Genomic DNA, 23,305 nt, shown 5'->3' with positions numbered 1-23,305 from the left:
TAGAAGGCAGAAAAGCTGAAGCACTAGCTGACTAAAACTAAGTGATTAGGTGTTACTCTATCTCCTAAGTGGAATTTATGTTATCATCTTGAATTCACAGCCCTGCAAAAAAATGAAGAAATGGAGCTTTTAAAAGAAATTTTAAGAAAGCAACGCTAAACTTATGTCTAAACATCAGTTTATAAAATAACTTACTAATGATCATACTCAGAATGAGTTACTTTTCTCAAAGCTGAAGGCTGTCTGTTATTTCTACAAGTCTTATTTGTGGTTGAGAATGAGAAAACTAGTCTCTAAAGAGTGATTTGAGTATGTCACATTGACTCAGTTGAGGACAAACTGATGCTAATAGAGATTTTGCGTGGATTCATGTACACAGCTTTGAAGAGTTAAAAGCTTTTAAATACATGACAAAAGCTGAATATCTGCAAAAGCTGAATATTTGCTTGTGGATGAGAATACAAGAAATAAGTAATAGAGAAGACTTACCTGCTGTGAGCTGGCTGTCCCTCTGAAGAGGAAAACTTTTACTGAAAAGCGTAACTGGAAGGGATACAAATGGAAGCAGCAAATGGTCAAAAACTTTTGGTGAGAAGACAGCTAATTGAACAGGTTGAATATAACATTCAAGTTAAACACCAAATGCAGTAGACCTAAGGATGAAAAAAGTAGTTGAGTGTTCTGTCTTAAGTAAATACGTGTTAGCTAAAAGCACTGGTGCTCGAACCTAGAACTTTTGGTTTCAGAAATTTTTTTAAGTGCTGCTAACTGAGCATTGAAAATGGAATGAATTGGCCATCCTAGATGTCTTCTGAGATAATTCCTTTCTGTTTTTGCTAATCCCTTCATATATAACTGTGTTCATTCCTTGATTTGCAAAGCAAGTGAGGGTAGTCTTGAAACACAGGTGGAAAAATGTGAATCAGCAGGTTGCTGGTAAGAGGACTGGGAATGAAAAGACTTCTAAAAGCAATGTAGTCTGAAATCCACTGAGTAGTGAGGTCTGGGTGAACCAAAAGGTCATGAGGGAGCAAGTGGTATAAGTGTGTGGAATGGATTGTTGCAAATAAGCTCCTGAAAGAAGAGCTTGTAATCGAGTTCATCAGCATGTGTGTTGTATCAGCTAACAAGAATTTGAAGGAAGACCAGATTATTACTTTGCTAAAAAGGTCTGTTAATAATCTTATAGTAATTAGGCTGGCAAAATCCTTGAACAGATCATATCTCTACCCCCAGTTCAGGATCAGCTTAGGTTGGTTTGGATGTTTGTGTTTTTATAACTAAACATCAAACCTTTCTAGAGGTCGTGGAGTCTTACCATTTTGGTCAGGATGTTCATTTGAGGAATTCACTTTCCGTAGCATCAAAGGTTTTCTTGATTTCAGTGGGTTTTGTTGCTTGTTTTTGTGGTGTTTTGTTTTTTTTTTTCTTTATTGCTTCAGTTTATCTCCTTCCTAACCTCCATAAGCATACTCAGCAGTGCAGGCATTCTCTTTTTGCAGTGTAAGTACTTCAGGACCTTTATTGGGTTGCCGCCTTTGAGAGCAATGATCAGTTCTTCCAGTCCTTCCTTGTAGGTCATGTTTTCTAAGGCCTTTGAGTACACTTTGTTTGCTTTCAGACTCTCTGGGTGGCTAATACCTGAAGTATGATGATCAAGCTGAACAACTCAAGATGGAGCCTCACTGATGTTGGGTAGAGAATTTACTTCCATATTAGCATATTCTACAGTGGCACTTTTAAGTCTTGAAACATAATCACCATATACTCATACTTGCTGTAACTTTCAGAACAGTCTTTGCTCTCTAACCAGTTACTTAACATCCTGTATCTGTTACTTATACTTGTTTCTACTGACTACTATTCTAATTTGGACCCACTAGAGCTTGAAGCTTTTTTCAGGCTGACTATCAAAGATTTGTTGTACATAACTTCACTAACATCTAATGCAGTTAGTTGGCAGCCCCACCAATATACAGAAATGTGATGTTCCTTTTGACCTCCCACTGTATCTGTTAGATATTTTGGTTTCGTGTTTAAACTGGATGTCATATAGGAGGACTTTAACCTCATCTTCCAGGTCAGTTTGTCAGAACTATTGACTTGTCTTTTGTGTTTCAAAATATTTTGAAGATAGTCTGGAACTCCTTAACAAACTTTCCAATCAAAGGTTTTAGTTACATGAATAGCTGCTTTTTTCAAGCTATTTTGCTTTTCTTTTAGTGTATTTATACCTATTGTTCCGGTACTTGGGGATTTAAATTTATTTGAATGGAATGTGCAACACTTTGTGGTGTTTAGGGAGAAGTGGTGTATATTTCTATGGATAACTTTTGAACTACTTGTTTACTCTTACTACTAGTTTTTTGAGGGAGTGCGACTAAGGATGAGATATTCTCTTCCAGTCCTGCACTTGAGCCTGACCCATTTCCTTTTAAAGGGGGTGGGATTAGGAGGTTTGTCTGGTTAAACAGAGGTTGGAATGTTCATTGTGGAAGAACTTCCAGCTGCCTCATAGCTTGCCTCACTTATTAGTTCATGTCTTGTAAACATCTGAATGCTTAGTATCAGGATAAACATGAATGTCTTAATTTGCTCTGTGTTAACATACATAGAAGATTATAATGTAAGAGTGTGTAAAACAGGCGCTGATGCTAATAAGTTGAAATTCCAGATGAAGTTTTAAAGTTCATGGGACTTTGTAAGCATTCTTGGTGAGTAGTTAGATTTAAAGCTCTAACCTTATAAAACTGGCTTTTTAAGAGTGTACTTCACAACTCAATTTGAATCATGAGCCTAACCTTTTTTAAACTTTTCTCTAGTGTCTTAGGTTGTATTTAGTTTCCTGCTGCTAGATACTAAAGGTTTGTGCAGCATGGTAGGAAGCAGAGTATGCAGGGGCATGGTCTCTGCCCTGTGTGGAGTTAGTGAAACTAGAACAGAAGCACCAGTTAACATGTGAAGAAAATGGCATTGTGAAATAATAATAGTGGGTCACAGCCATGTCTGACTTCAAGTGCAGAGGTGCAGAGCTTTTTTGAAGCTCCAACTCATGACTCTATGAGTTGGGCTCAAACTATGTTAATGTTAAACTCTGAGTTTAACTACTTTTTTTCTTTGACTTTGTGTTGCACTGGAGTAGAATATCTCTTTCTAATCTGTTTCCTTGCTTTCTGTGATGAAAATGTCAATCTTCCTCATAATAAGTGTTTATTGTGGCGCTGTAGAGATTTGCATACTTTATAATCTTGACCCATTTGTATTAGGATGAGAGTATTATGTCCAGTATTGCATTATCTGGCCTTTTAACAGGCAGTGTGATTCTTCTCTCTGTGGGCTTTGGGTGCTATCTTGTGAATGGTCGCTGTAGCCTTCCCCACAAATATCAGTATTCCTTAATATCTATCTATATATAGATATACATGTTGATTCAGCAACTAGAGGAAGATAATTGACTGTCCCTTCCATCAGCTGTGAGGAATGAAGTAGTTGAGTAACACAAGCCTCTTGGTAAAATGGTGTAATATGTTGTTAGCTCTACCCTTAGGAGCAGCAGGTAGAGGTTCAAAGTACTTAAAAATTCTGCAGAACATCCTATGATAGCACTTAACTGAGAATTTGTCTGTCTTGAGCTTGATGTTTTGAGTAAAACCCCTGCTTCAGCAACAGTTAACTTTTGAGACAGTACTGAAATCAAGAGACTAACCTTTTCATGCATTCTCAAACTCGATCAGTTCTTGTGGCCAATGTCTTCAACTTCTAGGTTGCTTGAAAAATTTTACCTTTGTGCAACTTCTTTTTACAATTTTCAACTAAAAATGATGTTCCTCTTACTCTAGCCTTTGTAAGCATGTAGGCTATAGTCACCTAGAGGAGAGCTGCTTACGTGTTAGATAAAGTTAAGGCTGGAACCTAGTTTTGGTCCATTTGTAGGTATAAAAAGGTAACATTCAGAAGTTATAGATATGTTTCCAAGTGATGAATGTACATGAGCCACAGTAGTGATATATCAATGCAATGGGAGAAGTCTAGGAATATGTCATTATTTAAGCAATTGTTATGTTCCTAGTTTCCTTTTGGTATCAGGTAAAGTTGACCTCTGGATTCAAAAGATTAGTCCCTTGGACATTAATAAAATGGAAATGCAGCCTGAGATAGCTGGCAAATGCAGAGAAAGGCTAAGAGGATTTGAGTAGTCTCAGCTTCAGACTGTTCAATTGCTATGCCTCATTTCACCAGATTTTTTTGCCTTCTGGTAGGCTTTTGTATGCCTGTTACACTGCTGTGATAAACACTGAACAAGGTTTTAAGAATTACTCTTCTAAGATGGAAATAATATGCTTCTGGCTTGCTGCTTTTTTAAACAAAAAGTGCCATAGAAAAGAAGGAGTTTGAGTCGAGTCTAGTAAATGTAATGCTTACAGAAGCCAACTTTGTGCCCTGTTCCCAGCCCACTTTGCCCCAAAAACTTCATTGACAAACTAGCACTCCGCTTCAAGCAAGGGTTGTGATAAAGTAGATCCTTCAGTGAGAACAACCCTAGGTTATAATACTCTCTCTTTGATGCAAGTGCAGGTTTTTTTCTAAGTATTTTTTTAACAATTCTGATTGGAAGCTAGTGTTGAAGCATTTTTTACTACTAAATCTGAATCCCTTCCATTCCTTGGTTCTGATCTTTTTTTTGACACAGTAATTTGATTGTGCTCTGGTACTCAAAAGACACATACTGACTTTGTTCTAGTAATTTAAGCATATATTTTTATAAAGCCTCAAGTTGAGGTTTCAGGCTTGGTTTTTGCAGTATCCTTAAGTGATTTGATTCTCTAGCTAAATAAATCTGAAAATGCCACTAGAATGTGTGTCTGTGTTCTTGCCTCTGTTGCATTGCCACTAGTGATTGACTGAGCAGGGAATGAGCCAATTCAGAAGGCTAAATCAGGAAGAAAACAAGTGAGTTTTTGTAGGTTGGGCACTCTTAGGTACCTGATGGGTGCTGATGCAGGAGAAGGCAGGCTGGAAGAATGAGTCTAAGCTTTCTGATGCCAGCTAAAATTAAACTGACCTAACAAAATAATGCTTAGCCTGACCTTAAGAGTGTTTCATGGAAGTTCTGCTGACATAGTAACTTGCTGTCACCAAAATGGGATGTTCTTGTTGTTCTGGTCTGCTCTTGTTTGGAACTCTTCTTGGTTCCCTGTGTTAGTGTGTGTTAAGGCCAGATATACCCATGAGCTGAATAATTTGCTGATGTAGGGAAGAACTTAAGTTTTTCTGCTCTTCTGCAGTATGGCTTTATTGTCTTGTGGAAACAGTTGACAGCTGGTGCAAAATAAGTGGCTAGGAAGTGTCAATGTGGTCTCTCAGTCTTGCCGGTGGTGTGCTGTTAAGCAGGCCAGGGTTCTATAGCAGGTAACAAAATCAATTGCTTTTGTTATTAGACTTGTGCATTGCTGTTCCACATAGAAAATCTCTAGATTTGCTGTTTATTACAACAAATAACAAGCCTGGAAGTGTGGGGAGTACTGTCTTAATTAGTAGCATGATTACTTTGAGAAGGTCATTATGTTTTCAAGACCTGATAATTCCTCAGTATCTTTCTTTCAGTTAGTGAGAGAAGCTTGATTAAGAATTACTAGTGAACAGCTTCTGTTATCATGGTCAATATTGATAGCTCCTAGTTCTGTGGCTTTTAATGCTAGAAGTGAGTTTTGGGGATTTTTCTGTTTTGTTTACTCTTCAAACTGCTTTTTGACAAGTTAAGTGAGAATGGTCAGTGCCTTGCTGTTTTGAATAAGATTTTTGCAATGGTCTGAAACGGAAGAGCTAGTGAACACAATGTAAACCTGATAAAAATTTTGTTTGGAAAAAATTATGAAATCTAGTGTTTATCTGAAATAAAACAATAGCTTGTACAATTTGGGCTGAGATATTTGCAGTACTGGGCCTTGAAATCTGGTCTGTGTGGTGATGTCAAGGATGGGTGGGAAAATGAAGAGGTACTGCAGCTCATTTTGGGGAGGGAGCAGGGGGTGTCAGAATTCAAAAAGGCCAAAATCATGTTGCTCTGGAAGGTGTTTTACCAAAGATATAAGAACAAGAAGATCGTGCTTTCCCTCCCTGTACTCTCAAATGAGATAATCAGCTTTGAAATTATTTTATCTTAAGACTTTAAGTTGAGGTAGGGCAGTCTCATGGTATTAATAAGTAAGTGTGAAGCCATGAGTAGTAAATGACTGCTTTTTTAAAAGTCCTCTTGGCTGTTAAAATTACAGGTAGAGAAGAACCGTTGCAGTTTGAGAAGCTGAAATGTGGACTGTCAGTGTCTGCATGCAACTAACAGTGTTATATGTGGAATAGGTTGAGAGTTTTATTAGCACGTTGGCAAATACATTGGAAAATAGGTTGTCAAGTAGATCAACTAGGAGGACTATCTACCTGCTTAACTTCTGTTAGCTTTGGACACAAGGTAGTTTTGTGATAGACTTGGATGTGAAGTATTACCAATGTGGATTGAATCACTGTGCGATCAAAAAAAAATCAGTTAGTGCAATAGGGACTTAGCTACTCAACTTTTACTGGTGGGTTACAATAATTACTTATCTGACAGTGTCTTCAATTAAGTGGCTTATGCATGAACCTCATTCCATGTTTCAAAGCTGTGCTGGAACATACAACCTGTCAGAGTACACATGATTGAGGAAATGAGAGGGAAGACATAAACTATTTTTTCTGTCTTCCAAGTGAGCAGAAAGAAAAGGGGAAAAAAATCCACAAGAAACTTTGTCAAATCTAAAGAAAAAATGTAAGAAAACTTCATGATGCTGTTTTTGCCTTGAGAAGTTATAAATAAGATCTTGATTAGTAAGTGGATACAAATTGTTTGCTTAAGGCATGTTGAGAATGGTGATAAGCAGACTTGAATATGGTGAAAGTGAATCCCTCTTTCCAGTGTTTGTCTCAACAGTATGTATTAGTTCAAGACGCATGAGGAGACTAGACAAAATGTTCTTGCATTACTTGTGGATTAGTCATGGTAGATATACTCTATGTGAAAATTACTCAGTTTTTTGAGTTTCCTGGCTATTTTTTCCCCCTTACCAGCCCCTCTTAGTAACTGGCATATCAACTATCTTGGTATAAAGTTCTGGTTTATTTTGATTTATTTGTGCAACTTAATGCTTTCATACTATTGGCATTAGTCAGTAGTTTTATGCTGAAGAAATCCATAGCTGAATCTTTAAATTGCTTGTTTAGGTGACTTCATTGGCTTAAATTATGATTTGAATACTGAAAAATCAATTGATGGGAAACGGAAAGCTTTTAACAATGGACTTGTACATAAAGGTATATAGAGAATTTTTTCCTGAACACACAGTTTCTCTTTTGTGGGAACTTGTTGACTGAAAAGGCAGTTAATGTCTCAAGTTGAACAACCTCTTTGTGCTTGTGAAAATGAGGCCGCTAAAATTTATACTTGAATCTTGTTCCATGGGTGAACTTTCTCGGTAACAGCTTGAGTACTGATTTGATAACTGAAGAGAAAATCAGAGTAGTTGAAATGGCTCTGTTAAAACTTAAGCACAATAAAAAGAAATACAATGCAGACTAAGACTTTGAGTCTTTTTCATCATGTTAGTTTACTCCAAGAGAACAGATGATTGAAGTTGCTAGAGCATCTGTTTGGCAAAGAAATTGTGAACCTGTGGTTTAATGAGCTGCTGCTTTGTCCTGGTGGATTTCCTTTTTTGAAAGAAGGTGGTGTAAGATGCTCAACTCAGAATGCAGTTGCTACTGTGGAAAAGTATTTTGGATATTAAATGGAAATACAATGAATCTTAAGCAAACACTTGACTATACCTGTTCCTGCATATTTACTGTGTTAATACAGAGGGAAGATCTAGTGTGAAGACACTACACTACAGTGTAGCAGAAGATTGCATATGTATGATGGTACACATGTTTATTGGAAACTAGGATACTGATCGACTGTCACTGTTAAGATGGAGTAGTTTGTGGGGTTGGGGGTTTTTTTGGTTTTTGTAATTGTAGCTTTGCTTTTTAAGTAGTGACTGGTATAGTAAGTGGTAGGAGTTTCACTTCTGCATTTCTCCTTAAGTTATCAGGAGTCTTATCTTTTGAAAGTAGAAGTAAGTGCAGTAATTTAACTTAAATTTTTACCTGATGCTCTGGATCAGTAATCAGACTGCTAAAGTACTATGTCTGATTACTGTTTTTTCAGTAAATGTGAATACATGCAATGCTCATATCTAGTTAAATTCCCCAAAGATTGATACACCAGTTAAACAATTACCAGGTCATTATTATAGAAAGTTGTGTATTAGTGATAAAATTCTCTGAAGAATGGTTGATCTACACCTAGCTTTAATGTTTCTGCTTAAAGCATGCTTTTGTAATGTTTCCACACTGCTGTGAATCAGCTAGAATACTGTTAGTCAGAAGCAGGAATTCTCTTTGAAAAAGGCAAGTTAAATACTGAAGAAGGCTTAATGGGAGGCATAACCTTGTGTACCAACTAATGATTGCTTTGTTTTTAGGTGCCTTAGCTGGACCAATTGTTGATCCACATGTGACAGCAGTTTGGGGGAAGAAGGTTGCACTGAAATGCATAATTGATGTAAATGAAACAATTACACAAGTTTCTTGGGAGAAGATACATGGTAAAAGTTCACAGACTATTGCTGTTCATCATCCTGAATATGGAATATCTGTTCAAGGAGAATACCAAGGAAGAGTGTCATTTAAAAACTACTCACTTACTGATGCAACAATCATCTTAAAAAATGTAAGCTTTTCTGATGCAGGAGAATATATTTGCAAGGCAGTTACATTCCCACTTGGAAATACACAGTCATCAACAACTGTAACAGTACTAGGTAAGTCAACTTCTTTATGAAAGGAAGTGAAATTAATAGCACAAACTTCTTAGTGAAATTCTGCAAACTTATTAATACATTTTATTTTACCTTTTAACCCAATGACAATACAAAAAATGTATTTGCCAGTCTTTCCTAACAGGTGTCTTGGTATACTTAGTAACATCATTGAGGAGACTTCTTTTGGGTCTTGCTTCTTTAGAACTTGGTCATTGGTTGTCCAGATATTAAAAATAAGCAGTTACTATTTAGGCATTGTGCTAATCTAAATATTTGGGCAGTGCTTTAGAACTTAGACCTGGGAGTGCTGATAATATAGACCGTGTGTGTGTGCTGAGAAGCTGCCAAATGCAGGTTTAGTTACCACCTTGGCTAAATTTCCTCATAAATGTGTTGCTAATATGATAAGTTAATGTAGCTGCTTGGGGCTGGTAGTGTAAACTGTTCTTTGCACAGTATAAATGTAAAGCAAGACTGCCTAGACTACTACTGGGAATTATGGGGGAAAAAAGAGGCAATTTAAGCCCTTGACTGGTTGTGGATAGTCATAATGTGAAGCTTATATAAACTCAGTTTTTCACATAAACTAATTTTGTCTATCTTGTTGAGAGTTCAGTATTGCTGTCATAAAGGACTAGTACTGAAGCACAGGTAGACTTAGGTGGTAGTGCAATATGAGGTAAAATGATTACTATGTCCGGAAACTTGAAAACCTACTGACTTGCCTTCTCCTTATAGTATTATACCTTCTTATAATAGAGTAAGTTACTTCTGTATTGGCTGCAAGTAGTCAAGTGATATTTTCTACAGCTGAGGTGGTCCTCAATGACTCTTTTTGTAAACGAATGTGCTTTTTAGCATCTTCTTGGTCTTTGATCTCTGCTTTCCACAGCAGTAGAATACTGTGTGAGATAAATCAGATGGCTGTAGCACAGTATGTAAACTGGTTTTCACCACAAGGTGGGGCAAAATAAATGCATCACAGCAAGTGGCTTAATCCACTTTGAAACAAGTAGCTTGGCCAAAGAAGTTCTATGTGATATACAAAGCACGTAGCTCTTTTCCATCTGTATTCTGTCTGTACTGTACTACAAGTAGCTATGTCTGCGGCTATTGTAGCAGTCTTTTGATTTCAGGTTTCAGCTATTGTGCTTTATGAACATACAGTGGGAGCTTCTTACTGCTTTCCCTCATCTCTTCTCGTCAGTTCCTATTTCTAAGATTTTTTTTTTTTCAGGTCACATTAGTAGGTGTGTCCATTTTGCCCTTCAAATTTTAGGTTTATGGAGAACCTTAGGAGGAACTAGGAAAGCAAATGTATGGCCCATGTGTTTATTATTCTACATTTGAAAATGTTAGGACTGCAACTTGCCTGATAAGATACATATTATCAAAAATGGCAGTTGGAATAGGTAAAGAAGTATTTGTCAGGCATACAGTAGTCCTGATCATAGGGTTTTTTTCTTAGTTGATGTAGATGGTTGCTGATAGTTGTAAGCCTCTCAGTGACTTGGTATCAACCTCTGAATTGCAAAACCCAACTACTACTTGCAAAGATGCCTTTCCATCCTAGTTAGCAGCTGCTTGGCTTGCACATACAGCTGGGTAGCTAACCCTCTGTTGGACTTACCTATGTTCTGTGGCCTCAGCAGCGTGTTTTCTGTTCTTCTGAAAACTTTTGGCTACACTGACATTGAGACTTAAACAGTAAAAATACTGGGGAAGTAATGGGTTTCAGAATATGCATGTAACTGAATAACTTTTGACCTTTACTGGCCTGAACTCAGCAGTTCCACTCTCATCAGTCTTAAGGCATGGAATAGCTCCAATCAAAATTTAAAACCTGATATAACTTAAATAAGCTTTATTCTAACTGCATTCTCCCACTGTTCTAAAAAACTCTCCTTTAAGTGAGGACGGAAAAGTTCATGTCCTAGGGCTGAAATTGTTTCCAGTCCAAGCAGCATTGCCTTTTTTCCTAATCCCTGTCTGTTCCTATTTAGCAAAGAATTCACTTCCTTCCTATATGTAGTGGGCATACTTAGTCATGTAGTAGATGCTTATACACTGTAAGGCAGAGACACTGAAGACAAATGGAGGGAAAAATAACTACAGGATATAATGTCCTGTATTTTGCCACAGTACCCTGATCACTTAAGACCATATTTAGAACCTCTGTTTTATGCTACTTAAGCTTAACAGACTTACCACGTTTGGTGACTTTGCTCACTCCCAGTTTGCTTCACTTAGTGCTTCATACTGTCTTAAGGAAATGCACTGTAAAAGAAGAGGTTAAGACAGTGAAAATATGAAAATGCTTTTTGGGTCAAACAGGTGTATTGATCTTGTCTAAAACTTTGGTTCTTCAAACTTACCTTGGAAACTAGGACAAAAAAATGGCAAAGAATTTTGTGTCAAGCTGTTTCTGTCTCAGGATGCTGACTAAACTGGCCAAAATGATATTTGAAGGCAGAAGAGATGGTGTGTGACAGGGTAGCTTGCAGAGCTGCTATAATTTTTATGTTACTAGCTTGAGCACTGTATACAACTATTTTAAATACTTGGTTTGGTTTGACTCTACTGTCTTAAGCTAGTTTTCTCAGCATAGGAATTGATAAAGTAGACCTTGCTTTTCTTCAGGTTAGCTCCCACCAATGCTGCAAGTAAAGAATGAGCTGCACAGATGACAACGTCAAAGGTGTAGGTCTGTCACCATGAATAGATCCCAGACACACTAATGTAGAAATTCTTACAATAACGAATTAAAGCAAGATGCATGTCAGACAATATGGAAAATGGATCTTCTCAGACAGTTCTGATAAAGTAATGGTGTTTGAAAAGTGCTAGTTGATGGAATGTACACATACTTAAATACCATACAATACTCTGGGGCAAGAAAAAGTATCAAGTAGATAACAAATTAGTGAACTGACTGGTCTTTAAAAAAAAAAAGTCAAACCCACCCACAAACCAAAACAAAAAAAAACCAACAAACACAAACAAAAACCCAAACACAAGAAAGAAACAAAAAACCCAAAGTCAATAATAAAGGATTAATTAGTGAACAGGAGAAGTTACACAGAAATCTACAGCTGCTGGCTTTGAGGGGAGAGAGAATAAAAAGTAGAAGTATTGTTTTGGAAAGAAGTTATTCAAGTAAATGTCAGTTGTGATGAAGGGGCTGACAATTCCCAGTGTCATGCTGTTGCCAAGGAATTAGTGACTTTAATGGTAAGTGGAAATAATAGTGTTTGTGTTGTAATAATGCCAATTTCATCCAGACCTCCAGTGCACAGTGGCAGAAGAAAATTAGTTTTAAAACTAACAGAAGCAGTTGAAAAAGGCTTATGAAGTACTTAAAACCAAGAGCAACTTTGAGGCCTGGAAACCTCATGTAATAGGATTTAAGGCTCTTTCTTTTCTGGATGCTTTATTATGTAGTTTTTCTATAAAGAAGAGTAAGGACTTGCACAATGAGAGATCTCTGACTATATGAATGTAAGGTAAAGCTAGAGTAAGTAAGGTTAAATTAAGTAGTGGTCATGAATCAGTAAAAGGGCTAGCACAGATGTGTGAATTAGTTGAGAGCTCCTAAACAGCTGCATATCTAGCTTCTATACTTCAGCCACTGTTTCTTGTAATTTGAATATAATTCATGCTGTAATATTGCTTTGGATTTGCATGACTAATCTTCTCCTAAGATATATGACTGAGGTGATCCATATGCAGTGACCTTTTGATAGCCTCTGTCCATTCAGTCAGTGTATCTATTCTGTTGGTTACTTAAAGGGTATGGGGGAAACTGCAACTGCCCTTGAACGCTTACATTGTGGAAGCAGGTTCCTTCTGCTTTTGGATCTTTGTGGGATTGGTGGCTTCCTTTCCCACACTAAGCATTGTTCCCACCATCTTTTTCAGTTGACCTGAATGGAGCATAATGTTTCTACTGACTGGGTGAAGCAGCTTCTTTTAATGCTCTCCCAACCTCCTTCATGTGTCCACTACCACCACCATTGTGAGCAATGAAAGTCTGTAGGGCATGCTTCAGTATGATTCATGTGGCACACTGAACGGTCCTGGGACAAAAGAGGACTGCTACAAGAGTCTGTATATAGAAGTTACACTTTCCAAAAAAAAAAAAAAAAAAAAAAACACCAGCCAAAAACCTGTCCAAACCCCATACTTTGGGTAATCTTTTTTCCAGGTTGAAAACAGTAAAACTGTTTCCCATTGTGAGAGGTGAGATGCCAATGGCCCCTTGTAATTAGGGATTCATTCACAAGATATTTATCTTAATCCATGAGTGAAACAGCTAGAAAGGCTGTAGAATAAGTAGCTGGGTTACTGCTGGTTTTGCTTCAGTTGCAGGGACATAGTAATCCTCGAAGGACAGACTATAGAAGTGTTGTAACAGCTGTTGCTTTCCACTTTTTAGTATGTGGCTGTTTGGTTATCTTGTAGTTGGTGTGTAGTCCAAGAATCACGATTTATGGGAAGATGTGACAGTAGAAGCTGAACCATATGTATAAAAGTATAAAAAAGTATGAGTGTAAAAAAACTAAAGCACCAAAACACATTGGACTGGGAATAAGTATATTTTATTAAGTTGAGTAGTTTTGAACAGTTCAGCTTTGTTAATTTCTGACAAGTGTAAAACTAAGAATTATACAATGAACTGAAACTGGCCAGTCTTTCAGATTTCAGGTATCACTTGAGAAAACAAAGTATGCTGTTCTCCTAACAAGGATAACCTTAGCAGAAACTAGGCTTTTTTAAATGAGTCTATATCCTGTTCTCTGGCTACTATCACTTAATACTTGAAGATACTTTTTTCTAAAAGCATGTTAAGTGAAGCAGCATACTGAGTAGTCTGCTTTGGGTCTGGAGACCTCTGCTACCTTAGTTAAGACTTCTTGTTGACTTATGTATCCCTTCACAAAGGGGTAGAGGACAAATTCTGGAGTTGTGTACTCTTTTTTGAGGAAAATTCAAAGGAGTAGAATGTATGAAACTATTTCCAGCTGAAATGATTTAGGTCTGTAAGTTCTGGCATGAAAAGCTAATGATTAGCTGCTGATTTAATTGATTTCACTGTGATGGAGATATTGGGTGGGGAGGGGTACAGCTAAAATTAGTATCTTTATGCTTCTAAGATGCTAAATGTAAAATTGGGTGTTTACTTCTGCATTTCAGTAATACTACAGAAGCTATTGAAAAGGTTACTACTAGTGATTTTGGGGGAACAAGCTGGTAATACTTGTTAAATCAGGGAAACAAAATTGTGGGTCAAAGAACAAAGCTAAATGATGTCAAGTTCTCCATACTAGGTTTTAAAGGCTTTTTTCAGATTATAGAATGCTTCATATGTACATCAGTTCAAATATGCAAGCTTATTGCAGAAAGCTTTAGTTGTTGCTAGTGTTGGAGAGCAGGGAATGAAATTTTGAAAGAAGCTCTGTTAGAGATGCTTCAGCTCTAGAGGAGTGAATGTAGGACTTTGGAAAAACCCTGCTGTTGGTTTATTTACAGTAGGGTCACTAACAAATCACAGAGGGTAGGCATTCAGAGAAACAAAGTAGATAGTAATCTACTCTGAGTATCAGCCCAAACAACCAACCTACAATTCGGCAATGAGGCATATTCTTTAAGCACTTCAAAGAATAGAACAGAAAACACGTATTTTTATAAGATTATCCATTTAGTAGTCGCCTTTCATTTTAGTGTAATTGAGCAAATAATAAACCACCTTCTTCAGACATGAGCGGTGTTAGACTGAGCAGAAAACAAAAAAACTGATTCTGGCATTGAATTCATTCAAGCTGAAAATATTTGTTACTCAGTTATCTCTTGAAAGTATAGGTAGTTGGAGAAGCGTCTTGCCAGGTATTTTGAACTCTGCTCTATTTCATTTCAAGATATGTTGGTCAGCTTCAACTTCTTAGAAATTCTGTGAAGTAAAGTTCTCCTCATTATAGGATACTGAAAGGCACAGAAGTTGCAAGAGTTGCCTCTGCTTTGTGATTAGTGAGAGCTGGTCCACTGAGGTGGATTCTGAAGCGTTATGGTGTGTAGTGATGACTTCACTTCAGAGGACTCTGCCTCATAAGGTGGAAAGACGAGGATTATGTAAGGGGCTGGTATGCTGTGGGGAAATGTGTGTGTTGATAGAAGTGCGCCATCCTAGAAAGCAAAACCTTGGTTTGTATCTGAAACACCAAATTGTATTTCTCGTTTAGGCTGCAACTGGTGGATAGCTTGTACAGGGCTGAAACAGATTTCTTAAATAAGAAGGATATTTTTTTGAAAGCTTTCAGTTTATGGCCCTCAACAGTAGATTTGTACATCAGGAACTCAACTTCCTTTTAGAAGGAAGTGTTCTCTAAGGCTCTAAAATTTTGGGGTGAGCAATGGGTTTATAAGGAGGTTAGGTCCTTCCACTTGTGGATTTCTTGAGTCCTGGACATAGTATTGAGTTGAAATTTTTTACTTCTATAGAGCTTTATTCACAAGAATATATAGACAGAATTTTATTTATATATAGAAACAATTTATTTGTATATCAAAACCATATAAATTTTATATAAAAATTATGTATGTTATGTATATTTGTGTGTTCGTATTAGATTCTATATATAATGTGTGTGTATATGTAATAGAAACACTTTTTTAGAGTTTAACTGTACTTTCAGCATGGAATCAATTTGTATTGTACTGATCAACAGAAGCTTAAACCCTTAATGTTGGGTGTTAAAACACTGAATGAAGTAGCTTTGAAATGACACAAACTGACAGTATAGATTAATACTCTAAGTATTGAATATGCAGCAGAATCTAAGCGTTTTTAAAATTCATGGTATAGTTTCAACCTAATAGCTTAAGCTGTCTGTTGTCAGACACTGAGCTGGAGCACTGTAGTTGGTGTTCTGAACCTAACCATGTAGGAATTCCCTTTCAGTGCATTAAATGTAGTGAATAAGCAACACTAAACTGAGCTGACAAAGGTGAACGGTATCAGCAGGCCAAAGCTTTGTATAGCTATCATCTCTGAGATATGGCATGATCTTATTTCTAGGATATCTGATTAGCATGGGCTTTTGCAAATGGATTAGATCTTATCTAACTCTTTTATATAGCAACAGTGTCAAAGATGTAGAGTCTGTTTTGTTTAAGTTTACTTTTTTTTTCCCCTCCCTAGTTGAACCTGTTGTGAGCTTAACAAAAGGACCAAACCCTCTAATAGATGGTGCAAATAGAACAATAGCAGCCACTTGTACAGCAGCCACTGGAAAACCTGCTGCAGAGATTGACTGGGAAGGAGGTCTTGGTGAAATGGAATCCAGCTCTACTTTGTTTCCAAATGAAACGGTGACAGTTGTAAGTCAGTATATGATTGTCCCTACGCGATTTGCAAGAGGAAGACGTATAACTTGTATTGTGAGGCACCCTGCTTTGGAAAAGGAGATAAGATACCCTCATGTGTTGGACATACAGTGTAAGTATTCTGTAAGGTAGTTACTACTTGGTGTATATCTTATAACCATCCTCTTCATTGGTGTATACCTTCCGCAGGAAGGAGATGAGCACTTAACTACTTCATGAAAAAAAAGGGAAATTAAAACTGTATAGAAAAACATGTGATAAGAGGTAGGTCGGGCAGGAGTAGAAACCTAGGGTGTCTGTATTTAAAAAAAAAAAAATTAAAAAAAATCTAGTCACAAACCTAGAATACCATTATGTTTCTGTTGTTTGTTTTGGGTATTGGCTCATGGGTAAACATTATTTTTCATGTTTATATTTAGCATTGAAAAGATTATAGAGAAAATAACAAACTCAGTTGATCCGTGAACTGTTTATAGTGCCTTGCAATTTCAGCAGTATTAAAAAATAATTCTAATGAAGATTCATGTTTGAGATGACAAGTTGAAAGTAGGTCTTATGGGGGTCAGTAAGTTTATTTTCAAATTACTCACTAAGCTTTTTCCACTCTAATTTGCAGAAGGAAACAAGAACATAACATATACATTCCTAACATTTGTTACTCAGCTTCAGATTGCTCATATAATTCAAACCTGTACCAGGCTGCTTTAACAAATCTGTGGCTTTAAAACACATGAATATGAAGTGAGATGGCTTACAAGGCTGCTTAGCTATAACCAGTTAAGACAAAAAAGCTTTAGGCATGTGATCCATTTTTTGTTACACAATGCATATGTGACCAAAGCAAGCTATTTTCAAGTTCTTCCTTTGGTGTCCTATCTCAGCTGTGTGCTGCTTTACAGTTCCTAAATCTTAGAAGTCTGTTAATTCAATTAGTGGCTGGAAAAAGTAAATTTTGCTGGTTTGGTTTGACTAGAATCTCTTGTGGGTTTGTTTTTGTTCTGTTTGGTAAAGAATCACTTATTTGGGCATAGAAGTGATTAGTACTGGTTTATTTTGTCAATGTTGAAATGAAGTTCTAGGTTGAAGTGCCATTGATACAGAAATGGAAGTAAAGGTTATTTGTTCCCATCATCTTCTGAAACAGTGAATGAGAGAATGAAGTTCCATATTTAAAGTGAAATGAGGGGGCAAGTTGGTCTTAAACTTATTTTTGTCTGAAATTAGTGGTAAGGCATGTTTCAGAACTTCTAGCAAAATCGTGTAGTAAGCAACACAGCAGCAATTGAGAAGCAGAGGTTTTATGTCTGCGCTCTAGTCTTCCTTCAGTCTTCCCTTACACTTACAGCTTTTGCAACTACTTCTCCATCTCTGCTGTATGACCTTATACCAAATCATACTCGTTCTTCTGTTCTCTGGCTTCTAAATATTTCAGCTGGGTCTCTCCAGCTTATCTGAAGTAACCGCCTTGCTTTTTAGAGCCATAACAACATAATTCTATGTTATGATGCCAGTGGATAACTGTTAACTGTTTTAACTGGCATCTGTGAACTTTTTGGTGATTTCTTAATTACCTGGCTTTTCAAAACGCTGTTTCTGATCCTTTGCTCTATCTTGTTAGTGAGAAGTAGCTCTAAATTCCCATTCCCCACTTCCAAGAAACTTTAAACTGATTCTTTTCCTTTGAAGTCCTCTCACTTCCCCAAAGTGCTGTATGTTTGCTGAAAACATGCAGTGGGACAGTTGCACTGATTAAAACAACTTACTGTTCCTGATCTAATCCCCTGCTGCATAGTATGTTGTAGCTTGGACCTGTATTGGTGTTCTTTGTGTATTTTGTTGTTGTCTGGGTTTTAAATTTAAAACAAACAAACAAAACACACCAAAAAAAACAAAAACCAAAACCACCTTCTGTTCCACTGAGCTGACCATTACACACAGTTCATGCTTAAAGAAAATATTGTGATTGTTGATAGGTTAAATCTTTTTTTGTCAGATGCCCCAGAAGTTTCAGTAACTGGCTACGATGGAAACTGGTTCATTGGAAGAGAGAATGTTCAGCTCAGATGTAATGCTGATGCAAATCCATTACCTATGGAATTTATGTGGACCAGGTAAATATTTATAAAAAGGGATTTACCACATGATTAAAGTGGTATAATCTCTTAGCTTACAGTAAACACCTGTTTTGAAAACAAAGAGTACATGACTTGTATTGGGTTGTAATGTTATTATCCAGCCTTTTAAAAGGAGGATACAAGATGTGTCTATGTTTGAATATGGGTGAGGGGATATTGTGTAAATTTACAAAAAAAAATTCTTACGTAACAGCCACATTTTGCGAATATATGGATTGGGTGGGCCCTACTCTGAAATTTACTGCTTTGCTTTTGCAGCCATGGATGTACTTTGGGCAAGAGACAGACAGAGGAAGACAACAAAAGCAACCATAGATCAAAATCTGTCCTGTGGAAAAAAAAAAAATTAAACCCAGCTATTTTAAATTGATTTGTTGCCTGTAGAAACAAAGGGAATAACTTCCCTAAAGACAATGTAAATTCTTATGTAGCTATGTTATAGTGCCTCTGTTGGTAAGATCACAGGAATATTGACTGATGTGAAGCAGTAATCCACTGCTCTACCTTCTCAATGGTAGATATGATTTAGCATATAGGAACAGTAGTCATAATGTGGCTTGAAAATGTTGTACTGATAAGTTTGGAATTGCTTGATGGTAGTTTTACAGGAAAACAAATTATTATAACAGACTCAATCCTAAAAGTAGCCATTGAAATCTTAAGTCAGTATTGCAGCTAACTCTAGTCAGAATGGCATGGCTACACAAAAGTAGATTTAGTAAAATGTATGCTTTACCTACGTGCTACAGTAGGCTGCCATCCCCATCCCATGCTTAGCTCAAACTCAGTGTGATGAGATACCTCAACACACAAATTCCTATGTTTAAAAAAGCATATCAGGCTCTCAGCAGCAGTACCGCTTGTTTCTTCAGATAAACTGGGTTCTCAGTTGTTTGATTTGAATTTGAGATGTATGTAAGAACAATCAATACAACCTCTATTTTCAATTTCAGAAGAAATATAAGTTTTTAAATATATTTGAAGCACTTCAAGCTTCAGAGGTCACTTATAAACTTCTTAAGGTTAAAACTGAACCAACTTCTACGAGAAAAGCTTAATCCTCTGGAATAAAACCGGTGTACGTTTTTTGTTTGAGTAACAACAAAACCCATCCAAGAAGCTGTAATACTGGTGAATGAGGAACTTGAAGGGGGGGGGGAAAACTCTATGCAAAAGAAGGATAGCTTGAGTGTTTAAGGAAATGGAAACTAGCTGTAATGAAATTGTATGCTTATTTGTTTTGAATTATAATAGCTTCTAGAACTACCACACCAAAAAATCTTTATCCCTTGGAAGCAAAGGTGACATTGTATTTGCTAGGATAGTAATATTTTCATGGTCAATAATACTTTAAAATGTTGCATGTATGAGGACTTTATTAGAATAGAGCTTTCAAACCAATTGACTATTTTATCATGGTTTTTGAAATAAATACTTCTGGTACTATGAATTATGAAGTACATGCTTAATCACTTTTATGGCTGAAGCAATTCTGGGCAATAATCATTGTCAGCACAGCAATGGTAATGTTGTCTTGAACCTACATTTGTTGGAGATCACGTTTAGTGTTAACTGGGTTTTTTCCATTTGAGTACCTATTTAAAAGTGCCAGGGCTGGCTTTTTTGTTCGATACTATTTAAAAATCATACTTGCTAAATCCTTCTAAGATACTGAGACCTTCTGATTACATGTTTGAATATTGACTTAGTCTTGCTTAGCTGTTAATAGTTACTTAGATAAAAGCAAAATGGGATGCAATGGCATGAAATGACAGGTGTTTAATGGGGCAGTTGGCAGCTCTGCTAAAATAGTTCCAGTGCGTTTGCCCTTTCCTCTTTTTCTGTTGTGCTTACACAGTTGTTACTGCAATCACATGCAAAATCCTACAGGGAAATGATAGATTTGGAAAAGCCAGTTGATTAGAAACAAATTTCTTCTAAGCAGTTGTTTCCCCAAATGTATCACCAAGCACCAAATTAGGTTTTAGTGCTGTAGTTTGGATAGAAAAGTGATGGGGGATGACAAAAGGCAGGTTGAGAGGGAAGAAACTGCTTGAACTCTTGCTCAGAAATCCTAGTCAAAATGTCCTGCAAAATAAGTGTGTACTGACAGAAATATTAATTGTGATAGCTCAGCTGGATGCAAAAGAACAGGCAGATAATCCTGACAGCAGTATAAGTGCTGCTTAGTTTGTTAGTTTTTAGAGCTTGGGTTGGATTGTTCCTCCAAGTTCTTTTGGAGGAAAATAATGTTTTCTTAGTTGTAGTAGTGGTCATTTGTAGACAGCTTGCTAGTGCCAGCGGATTTGACATTTAAAGGATTTGGCACAGAAATTAAATACTAAATGTTCAGTTGGACACTGAGAACATCCAATGAAAGCCCACTGACAATGTCAGAGCACAGTGAAAAGTTCACTCTCTAGGCTATTTCAAATACTATTTTAAACTAGTTACATTTAGACTTTAGTTGTAAAGATTCACAGTTGAAATACAACTAACTATTTTGTGTTAGGTCGGATGGACAATGGCCTGAAGGATTGCTATCTGTCAACAACACTCTGCAGTTCAGCAGCCCATTGACTTACAACTACACCGGGACTTACATCTGTAAGGTGACTAATTCCCTTGGTCAGAGAAGTGATCAGAAGACTATCTACATATTAGGTAAGTCTTACTTCTCAGTGAAGACAGTATGTTAACTTGGAATTTTTTTGCTTGAAATAGCAAACTGAAGAACCAGTTGATACATAAAATATTTATGCCTTTTAATTGTGTGAAAAACTGTTTAAAGTACAGATTTGAGAGCTACAGTAAAACTTGGGTTTAAACTGATTCTTCAGTAACAGCAACATACAGTGGAAATTTTTAAGGTTGAGGTAGTTCCCATAGTGCTTCTGAGATTGTTGCTTTCTCTTCCGAAGTGAACTTTGTTTTTTTTCTAGTGTTAACTTGTATTTCGCAAGACATACTGAGTGCAGTAAACAGTATCTTGTCTGTAATAAATTGAAAAAGCAGATGTTAGTGGGAGGGGAACAACTACATTTAGAAAAGTCAAAGATGCTTTGCTTTATGGAAGTTAGGGTTATGTTCTGAATATGTGCGTTGTACTCCAGTTACTCATTGTCTCCTTTTCTCAGGATGCAGATATCCAGTAATCATAAAGTTAAGTATATCATGCAAAACTCTTGCTGATCTCCTTCGTATAATATGACAAATTTGTGTGTCTGTTTAGCCCCATTGCTGTTGGGAAACATCCTCGTATCTATTAACAAAATTTAATTAACGTTTTACTATGACACCTTCTTTGTGAAAGAACAGCATGACTTAAAGGGGTGTGAATAGTGCTGTACAAGTGTGAAAAAGCTCTCCAGGTTTTCATAATGGATTAGCTAAATTAGCTAATAGCTAGCTTGATCAGTAAGTGCTAATATATTATCATTTTTTAAGGAAAATAATACAGATGTGGAAATTAAAACTTAATTCTGTTGTATGGTGTTGCTGCTCTTCAGTAAGTTCTTGACATTAGTTATTCCACAATGTAAATTAAGTGTCTGAGTGCATGTTGGCCAGTTACAGGATACAGACATAGATGATTTAAGATGAGATTCCATAGATTTAAGGACATGGACCAGTTGGAGCAAGTCCAGAGGAGGGCCATGAACATGGTCAGAGGCCTGGAGCACCTCTCCTAGGAAGACAGGCTGAGAGAGTTGGGGTTGCTCAGCCTGGAGAAGAGAAGGCTCAGGGAACACCTTATAGCAGCCTTCCAGTACCTAAAGGGGGCCTACAGGAAAGCCGGAGAGGGACTTTTACAAGGGCATGTAGTGATAGGACAAGGGGTAATGGCTTTAAACTGAAAGAGGGTTTAGATTTAGAGATTTAGATTAGATGTGAGGAAGAAGTTCTTCATTGTGAGGGTGGTGAGGCACTGGAACAGGTTGCCCAGAGAGGTTGTGGATGCCCCATCCCTGGCAGTGTTCCAGGCCAGGACGGATGGGGCTTTGAGCAGCCTGGTCTAGTGGAAGGTGTCCCTGCCCATGGCAGCAGGGTTGGAACCAGGGTATCTTTAAGGTCCCTTCCAACCCAAAACATTCTATGAGTGGTTCAGTGATTCTGTGATTTCTTCCTAAAAACTTAAAACTAAATATGAACACTTAAGGATTGAGATGAGAATGAGAAGTTAAGACTAAAATTGAAGGTCCAGGATGTTTGAAGCCACATCTGTCAGAATTCATATTTGATAGTTATCTGCCTCTTTAGAACAAAGGATGGTGTTTCAGACTGACATAGCTACGCTGCAGGCCATTGTGGAAAACTAGTCGGTTCTAATTAACTGACTAGTTAATGAGCTAGTTAACTGGAAGCTTCTAAAGAGCTTCAGACAGTGGAATTGCTTGTGAACAACTTAAATTATATAAAATTCTAGCTATTAAAAGACTGCTAAGTGCTGCGAACAAATATGAAAGTTACTTCTGTGAGAAGTTACTTCTGGGTGCTTGGTTCTAATGCCTCCTTTATGGAGAAAAACGCATCAAGTTTTTGAAAAAGCAGAATAGATGTAGATGCTAATTGAGCTGTGGTGATGGCTTATGTTCTAGCCTATGGCAAACGCGACATAGCTTAAACTAGCTTACTGCAGAGATAGTTAAGCTGTAGTAGTTGGTCTTTGGTGGGGACTGATGGATGCTGTTTACATGCATGCTGCTTTTCAGCTTTGTTCAGCAACTTTGTTTTGCTGCAGTAACTTAATTGCAAATAGCAAAACTTAGCTCGTTTTAGGGAGTGCCAAAACTGAACCTCAGCTAGCTAGAGATTGTACAGGGTCATCGTTCTACAAACAAATACTTTAGATGACATTAAATTAATTTCAGTTTTTAAAATCTTAGCATTAATCTT

General features: G+C 37.0%; 1 protein-coding gene across 4 annotated transcripts in view; it reads left to right on the top strand.

Moving 5' to 3' along the window:
* Nucleotides 1-23,305, top strand: part of NECTIN3 (nectin cell adhesion molecule 3) — a 72,126-nt gene that overhangs the window by 19,348 nt on the left and 29,473 nt on the right. For all 4 annotated transcript variants that reach the window (XM_052794504.1, XM_052794505.1, XM_052794506.1 and 1 more), the window contains exons 2-5: nt 8,556-8,894; nt 16,090-16,386; nt 18,268-18,385; nt 20,922-21,073. In XM_052794504.1, the coding sequence (XP_052650464.1) occupies nt 8,556-8,894; nt 16,090-16,386; nt 18,268-18,385; nt 20,922-21,073 (906 nt within the window). The remainder of the gene's footprint in view (nt 1-8,555; nt 8,895-16,089; nt 16,387-18,267; nt 18,386-20,921; nt 21,074-23,305) is intronic.

This window comes from Harpia harpyja, chromosome 8, assembly GCF_026419915.1.
Source record: "Harpia harpyja isolate bHarHar1 chromosome 8, bHarHar1 primary haplotype, whole genome shotgun sequence".
NCBI classification, from domain to species: Eukaryota; Metazoa; Chordata; class Aves; order Accipitriformes; family Accipitridae; genus Harpia; species Harpia harpyja.
Note: the sequence above shows the minus strand (reverse complement) of the source record. Positions and strands in the feature narration are given on the sequence as shown.